The following is an 8,912-nucleotide window of genomic DNA, read 5'->3' as shown; positions in this document are numbered from 1 at the left end:
GGACCAGACAGGTGTCTTGCAGGGTAGCTCACCATGACTGTTGGGAAATCCCCTCATTCACATTTTAGTATGACATTATGGTCTATGGCTTTGTATAAAAGGGAAAAAAAAGGAAAGGAAAATACCCCGTCCTTCTCATTAGGCAGCTGCTAAAATCCACGCCAAGCCCTGCTAGCTGAGTGCAGTGCTTGTTTTCCCTTGTTTTCTGCATTGTTCAGATATGGCCAAGTTGAGCTACCTGCCAAATGAAATATGCCTGTACTGTGACCAGTATCACAGAGATACCTGCTCTAAAACCACCCCAAGCAGATTCCACAATAAAAGATACACCCAGCTACATTTCACAGAAATCAATTGCTAAATGCAAGCATTGCCTTTTCTCAATATATGAAGAATCCTTTTCAATTCGAGGCTGTTTTTGAAAATCTAAGAAAAAAAAAGGGAAAAATAAAAAGATGCGAGTATAACACTGAATACAAATGCTCAGTTGAATATTTAGTCATCTGATGACTGTGGTAGCCAGCTGGTCTAGAAGTCATCTGGGATACATTTATTTTGATTAGATTGATCACATTTCTATTTACAGTGTAGAATTTTTCACCATACTGAATACAGCTGTGTTTATAGGGATTTTAAGATGGAGAAAAACGAAATCCCACGGTTTCTCTCAGCACAGTGCAGAAGACTCAGTGCTTCAAGGTGTTAAGCAGAAAGGATCTGCTTTCACATTTTTTAAAAGAATACTGCCTACCATCTGTTTTCACAAAGTGCCACCTCAGTCAGGAAATGGGTGTAGAGCTAGAGCTGAAAATACAAGCTGCAATCAAGTCTGACCCAGCGAACTGACAAACGTCCTCTGTAAATTGGTCAGAAATGTCTTTCTTTCATTTCTATACATGTTCACACACACAGAAAAGCACGTACATACACAGATAGACACACAGAGTGCGAGGCTGCTGCTTTCCCTGGGGATATTCCTGCAGCCACCAAACTCATCAGTTCACTCCCTGACAGCACCAGGAGTGCTCAAGCTACAATTTACAGTCCCTCCGTCCATACACTGCTTTGTTAATCAATCCATCCTCTCTGCAGCGAGAATCCACAGAATCAGACAAACGGCACGTAGCATTTCTTCTTCCTTTGCATTTGCATTCGCTCGCTCTCTCCTTCTCCCTTGGCTTTGCCTTAACAGGCAGATGCAACCGATACCTTATTTATCCATCTCCAGCACAACACTGAGGTGAAACCCGACTGCAGCACTGTGACTTCCTCATGTTAATCCTCTGGAGCAGCAGAGGCTGGATTCTTGTTGCTGATGCCCTTGTCGAGCACTGGATTGCTTTACATAATATTTCTTTAAGCTTTCACCCACCCTATCCAATGATTAACACCCTTCCTTTCTCCTCCCTCCCCCCCGCCACAGAAAACTCCAAAATCATCACATATTGCAACCCTTGGCTTCCAGAACCAATAAAAAAAAAAAAAATACGCGGCTCCATCGCTCTTCTTCCTTAGCAATGTGCAGACGAGAGAGTTTCGCGTCAGCCAAGCCAGGGCGAAGCGCAGGCAGCAAGACTGCAGCAGCCCCAGCAGCAGCAGAAAGAGCAGCAGCCGCCCAGGTAGATGGAGGGAAAAGCAGGCTCTGTCGAAAGCGGTGTAGCATCGTAGCTGTGAGGAAAGACAGTCTTGTTTCTTCCAAATGTTGCAGCTTTATGCCTGCAGGAACGGAGAAAAGGGAAGAGCCAGAATTAAAAATAAAAGCCAAAACAGTTAAGAAGAAACAATAACTATAACAAATTGTCGTAACTTTATTTTTCTGGGCTTTCGGGCTTTTCTGGGAGGCTGCCTCTTTTCCTTTCCCTCCCCAAAGTATCCTATGTTGCTGGATGCTACTGTCCAAGAGTGCGGAGTCACAAAGGCTCACTCTCCAAAGCGCAGTGAGACCAGCATCACATGAGAAACCACATGACGCACCCAAATCGGATGCTGATGTGGTCCAGTATTTCACTCGGAGGGGGGGGAAATATCTCAACCGAAACATGCCCCTCTCTAGTGGTTAGAATGAATTTCCCTTTAAAAAAAAAAAAAGGCAGCCCAAAATATAAATATCCCCATATCTATCCATCTTCAATGCCAATGCTTCAGGAGGCAGAAGAATGCTGTTCCACAGACACTAGCTGGATGGCAGCAATATTACTTCCAGGCTATGTTATTCTAAACTGATTGCACTTAAGTGAATTCCTGAAAAGCATACTCCATGTCTCCCTAACATGAACAGACTCAGAAAACCATCTCCATTATCATTCCCTGCAATCTGTATCCAAACCTGCATTCTGAATAATTTATTTGAGACTAATAATCTGTTTGCCAAGACTACTCCTTTTCCCACTACAGCCCCACACTCAGTGAGCAACTACAGCAAGAAACACAGAAAGAAGCATTCACTGTTTCCTTAACCGGTAATTTTAGTAAATGCACTATCCACAAAATAATCAGGAAAAAAATGATCAGAAGAGTTTTTTTCCCCTTTTTCATGTATGGACACAACAGGGCTCTCTCTGGTTTGTGGACGGTGGCAACCTTTTCCTCACACCGCCGACTCAAAAGCTTTCAGTCCAAGCCAAGAAGCAAACATTCTTGCCTGCCAATTCCTGCAGAGGTGTTGTGCCACCCTGCTTAACGCAGAAACATCTGGACACCTCTGGCAGCCCCCAGATGAGAGCGTGCAGCTCCGCAATGCTGTTTACTGTCTGGGCACCAAGCAGTTAACATCCTTGGCTGCTTTACCATCTTGCCTATAGGAGCATGGAACCGAGGGACTGGTTTCCTCGAGAAACAAAAGCAGAAAAGCTGACCTTGATCGATGGAATTGCTGCTCACAAAGTTATCATCCAACAAACAGTTAGCGGTTTGCAGCTTGTTTTATGCCTAACATTTGTTCAAGTGACAGAGCAGGTGGCACAGAGTCTTCCGTCCCCTTTGTTTGCAAAGGCTGGGCACCACTTCACAATGCTGCGCTCCCTGGCTCTTTACACGGTCTCAGGGAAATACAGAAAGAGAGCTGTTGTGAATCCACACAGCTGCTTTGCACAGGATCCCACTGCAATCTCTGAAGTTACGTAATGGAGATGAAACACAGAATTCCCCCAGAAGAGACTTCACCTTTACACAGGAAAGTGCAATCAGAGCAAAACCCAAGTGCTCTTTTGTGCTGATTTCAACCTTCCCAACCGTTCACGCAATAGCAGATTGCAAAAATTTGCAGAAGGTAGTTGTAGCTTGCTCTCATTGGCTCCCCTCAGAAAGAGGTTTTGCAATGGGCTGCACCTAGGAGTTCCCTAAATTCCACGTAAAATCCAGCAGTTCCATTCAGCCTCAGCAATGCTGCTAGTGTTCAGGAGAGGCGCAGGACTGCATGCACAGAAATCACAAAATTACTGCAGTCACCTGTGGGGTTAATAATTTCAGCACTGGCAAATCTTTGATGGAAAACAGCAGAGGTATACCCAAACTCTGTAGCTAGCCAATATAATAGTGTACTTTCAGATGCAATGGCAGCTGACATGGAGAATCTAGGTTAAGGATTACTTTCTCAATCCAAAACGTAAACATTACTGAGGCAGGAACTGAGTGCAGCAAAATATATATCTTCAGGGCTTTAGATTACAAGATGAGAGGAGATGTCCTGGTGACCAGACCCATTGTTTTTAACCTACAACAATTATAAAAGCATGGCTTTGAATGGCTTCTAGTCTATTCTCATTAATTTCTAAGACAGAGCTGCAGCAGTTTGTAACTCTGTGAGTTGATGATCCTTCCCACTGGATACCAGTAGCTTATTTATCTGTTCTGACTTAGGGATGTGTTCAAAGGGTCATCTGGAAGTAACTTAGTGAAATCCCTGGATATCGTCAGCACTACATCAGATCAAATGCAACTTCATCCTGAAAACTCTCAGAGGTAGAGATTCCATAACCTCTTCCAGTACTGACCCCCCCTCACTGGAAAATAAATGTGCAGGAGATAAATGTTCATTCTATATTTCTTATATAGGCAGCCTTCACTGCACTGCTGAATTGCATACTTTTTCTTAAATCTGACACTGAAAGCACAGGAGGGGAGCCAAGAAATGAAGAGACTTTTTGTATGAATTTAACCAAGTTCAGCTCAAATTAGTAGCACCTCCAAATTGTTAGCACATGATTACCATTTAATCTCCAGATGCTTCCACTTCAGCTGTTAACCAAAGAAATGCTAGCGAACACCCTGATTAAAACTCCAGTCTTCTACCAGGTGTTACCCATGAGAAACAGGAGAAAACCCAAAGATCCCTGGCATATGAAACCTAACTACACTCAGAAGTCAGAATTAGGGCTGAAGCAACATAGTACCTGGAGGATGTTGGTTTATTCAGAATAAGCAAGACAAAATTTTTAGTCAGACCTGGAAAATGGGCCCTAGAGTATCTATAAATATATATCCATAATCTTGCAAAAAAACACCTATGCAAGTACACAATTTACCTTTAAGGAAGATCCAGGGATTCACAGTCATGCTAGGAGTCAGTGAAGAGGGAGGAAGGGGAAGAGTCAAGAATGGCAAAGAGAAAGACCAGCCATAATTCCCTCAGAAATGTAAAAAGGTTTAGATGAAGAAAGGCTTTATGTGAGAGACAGCCTCATGCACATAGTGCTTGCAAATCTAATTCTTATACTTCAGATAAATTCTCCGATAAGTGCTTTGTTAACAGCATGGGTAACAAGCTCTCTTCCTTCTTCAAATCTCTAACATAGTTACTTTACTCTGTTAGATGTTATTAGCTCTCAAAGTAATACACTTGCAGACTCTAAGTTACCTGTCTAATATGACTTCCTCAGTTTAGCTCCAGAGCATGTTTTCTCCCCTCCAGAGATGGAGAACTTGGCAGCTGTCCAAACAGAACAGCTGAGGCTACAGGTAAGAATTTTGGGTTGAGATCATTACTGCTTGTGTTCACATGAAAGCTTTTGGTCTGAAACATGGAAAGAACAGGGATTGTTTTGGATGTTGCCTTGACAAGTCATCAATAAAAAATTTTCCAGGACCAATTTGGTGCCAGGATTTGAAGACCTGTTCTCAAACATTTGATCACAAATCCTGCTCCATATTAGTGCAGCTTTGTGCTGCCTTAGGGATACATAAGTTATGTTGGATTTGATGTAACTGTCCACAGGAGACAGGCTTCAGAGCAAGATTCAGCAGCTAAGTAGGCTCTAGATGAACATGAATATACAGAGAGTCCAAAATAATCTTAATTCAAGAGATCTTAAAGGTTACTGAATTTTGTGGAGTAATTTTCAAATGTTAAATCAAATACTTCTTTGTATGGCTAAGTTTCTGCTTGGTACAGTACTCCAAAGCAACATGGATCCCAGCAAGTGTGACGTATTGAACATCACTGAAAACAAAGCTTTGGTTTTGGTAAATGAAATCTTTAGAGTGTCAGCTTTTCCTTTTGAGAAGAGTTCCACTTTGGGTCTTAGTCCCTGAAGTCAAAGGAAGCAGAACTTCATCTTGATTAGGTGCACTTGACAGGCACTGCAGAGACTGGGCAGAAAAAACAGAACCAACCATAAACTTAAGTTTTCCTTTATTATACTGTGTGGGATATGGGGTTATAATTGTTTAAGTTGTTAAGGCTTATGCTCACCAGAAGGCCCTTTGGGAAGGCACAGCTGCAGGCTGGATGGTTGCAAATTGGTTGGGGCATGAGAGATAGTTATGACTTGTGGACGGCAGCACTGCAGCTGAGCCAGCCAGTGCAGAAGAAGGGTGCCCTTCTTCTGTTAAGTTTTGGTTTTGTCTGGTTGAGATTAAAGGAATGAAAGGATGGGGTGGATGATTTCTACAATAAAGTGATCTCTTTCGGATGCATAAGGGGTTCCATGTCTCTTTGTTCCCCATTGCTACAGTACTCAAAAGCTGCCACCCGAGTAGCACTAAACAGTGCCACCTACGAAGCAGGAACTGAAAAATAACAGAAACTTGGAGAAATGCTATGTTTTCAATTACAGTAGAATGCCAGTAGCACACTTGTGTATGTATATCAGCAAAATGAGTCAGTAATTTGATGGGAACATATAATCGTAAGTAATGGTCCTGTTGAATGTTTGATGATCCTCAGCAAGAAGCAGAATCAGGCTTTGAGGTTCTATTTTCAATGACCTTTCTCTCTGTAATCTGCAGATGGAGAAAGAATTATCATTACACTTGAGGTTTCAACCCAAAAGCCAGGCAAAACTTGACGTTTCACTGAACTTGAAACCTCAAAGTGAACCTCAAGCGTGCAAACCTTATGGACTCAAATCAAAACAAACATATGTCAGTGAGCAAAAACCACAGAGCTGCATGAGGGTCTAAGTACTGAGCCATACTGGCTACTTGCCAGGGCATGAAGAGCACTACAGGTCGCACAAAATACCAGCAGAAATTTAGTGACCACAGGGTATGGCTAGACACATGTTGCCATAGTTTAGAGACACTTAGGTCAATGTCATCTGAGAGCTCAAGTCCCAAAAGCAGTTTATCTACATTGTACCTCTTTTGCTACTTGATGGGCTTCTACATCTTCTGGCATCTCCTTGTTAAGCTGTAGGAGGGGTATCTGGAATGGAGATCTATCTACCTCCTCATTAAAAAAAAAAACAACACATTTTAGTTTTCCAAACAGTTAAAAAACTGTGATTCCATCTTTTCAGTAGAATTTTCAGAAAAATGCTCTAGAATCTGCCTCGACCATCTTAGTGAATGCATGTGAAAAAAAATAGGGAAATGGTGTTTCTGTATTTTCAGCACAGAGATATTCATGACAAGAAACTAGTAAAGCACCACGGTTCTGCACTTCTCTCATGCAGTCTGAAAGCAAAACAATTTATTTGAATTCACTGACTATTCAATACTAGTCTTGGAAAAAATTCCCTAGTTAATTCAATTTTCTATGGATGTGTGATGGGCAGTTTATTGCAATTACCCTCTCAAAGTTTAAGGTATTTCAGCACTGGCCATACATCCTTGTATTAGCTAGCTCTTTAATCATATTTGAGAACCTGTTTCCAGTGTGAATGCAATTGCTATCTTTAAAATTTGAGTGATGGGTTCTCTATATTCAGCTATGTTTGATTGTTGTATGCTAAAAAATGCTTACATACTTTAAAAGACTGAGTCTACATAACTTAAGCCTTGTCCTGTTGGAACTCTGCAAACTGTGAGAAAGAACACTTCAGCAGCAGTCCTGAAGGAGCAGAAATAGAAGCAGAAATAGGGCAAATAACAGAGCAGAATGTGATACACTGATGTAAATGCAAACAAATTATAAACAACACTGAAAAACATACAAGTTTCTCCACATTTGTTAGTTAGCTAAGGTTAATATTTCCCCTATTCTTGTAACTTACTAAAAACTCTTTCCAAAAGTAAAGTTAGTCCTGGGACCAAACTCTTCTCCACAGTTCAAAAGCTATGTATATGCCAGTGTAAAATGCATTGGGATGTGAAGAGGACAATAATTATTGTAGTTGGGACATAAGTTAATATAGAGGACTGTTATTATTATATATATTATTATTATTGTGTTGACATAAAAATAAAATAACATTTGAAAAAAGTATTTGGAAGCATGTGTTAAAATGTACACTTGTAGTAAAATAGGAATGCTTCACTAACTCACTAGTCATTGAATTTCCAGTGATCTTATAATTCCCTTTTATTTTCTTGAAAGTGTAAAATAACACTACTCTGACATAACTGGAATATTTCATTGCTACAAAACACATCACTTAAGCTACATTGCCAAAAACATGACCACTGAACTGTGTTATACATCTTCATTTAGATTTGCATTCACTCTGCATCACAACCTTGATTTTGACTCCAAAACTCAACTGTTGCTTTGTTAGGTAAACCAGCACTTCAAGAAGAGAAGGTAATCTTGTCTCTGGTTTGAAAAGATGGATGTCTGCTATGGAAGGCAGGAGCCTTTCTTGAAATGGAAAATATAAACTCTTTTTCTCTGAATTATTATAATTTTGAAATTAAGGAGCTCTCAGGCAAAGATATGGTAGTAGGAATACCATTTCTTTGCTAGTATATATAAATAAAGAAAACCTTTCAACTTAATAAATAGGAAAATTAAAATAAACTGTAGTAGTACAAAAACCACTGACAGAGTCAGAATACAACCTGACACCCTGTTGGTCACGGTGTTGGTAGCAGTTTGATTTAATGGTGGCTGCAGTCCTCCTGCAGTGACAGATGTGGTTCTGTTGAAGCAGTGATCCTGTAGAAGGGTGTAGTTTTCCTCTGAAGGTCCAGTGGTGCTGTAGATGGGTCCAGTCTTCCTCTGGGAATCCAGTGGAGGAAGGCTGACTGTGGTGTTCCAAGTCTCAGATTATATCCAGGTAGGAATGCTTGGCTCCTCCCCCTGGGTGGAGCATCTCACAATGGGATGATGTAATTTTATCAGTCATGCAGTGAGACTCAATGGCCCATTAACAAAAGATATCCCCCTGGAGGGAGGATGGGTCATGGAAGAGATAAAGAACACTGCCACACCTGCTTTTGACAGCTGGTAAGAGAATACATACCTTTGGCTACATCTTGCATTGCAACCTAAGACAAATCTGAACACAAAAGCTCCTCATGCAAATAACCTAACTTCTTTAAAAAGTCTCATAGTCATTAGTATTGGGTTAATGAACACAGAATACTAGGAAAAGTGACGTAAATTTGAGGAAAAGAGAAAGTTGAGCAGTCTATCAATTCTTCACTGTGAGGGTGGTGAGGCCCTGTAACAAGCTGCCCAGAGAAGCTGTGGATGTGTCATCCCTGAAGGTCTTCAAGGCCAGGTCGGATGGGACTTTGATTGACCCAGTCGA

The 8,912-nt window shown here is 41.2% G+C and overlaps 1 protein-coding gene across 1 annotated transcript in view; it reads right to left on the bottom strand.

Moving 5' to 3' along the window:
• Positions 1–529: 529 nt before the first annotated feature.
• LOC106628294 (uncharacterized) overlaps positions 530–8,912 on the bottom strand; it is a 252,588-nt gene continuing 244,205 nt past the window's right edge. The window contains exon 5 of the mRNA XM_088066798.1: positions 530–1,716. Coding sequence (XP_087922924.1) covers positions 1,711–1,716 — 6 coding nt within the window. The 3' untranslated portion in view covers positions 530–1,710. The remainder of the gene's footprint in view (positions 1,717–8,912) is intronic.

Source organism: Pseudopodoces humilis, chromosome 1 (genome assembly GCF_049639895.1).
Source record: "Pseudopodoces humilis isolate 2021_Gansu_Grassland_sample_001 chromosome 1, ASM4963989v1, whole genome shotgun sequence".
NCBI classification, from domain to species: Eukaryota; Metazoa; Chordata; class Aves; order Passeriformes; family Paridae; genus Pseudopodoces; species Pseudopodoces humilis.
The sequence above is the reverse complement of the archived record's forward strand: the minus strand, read 5'-3'. Positions and strand labels throughout refer to the sequence as shown.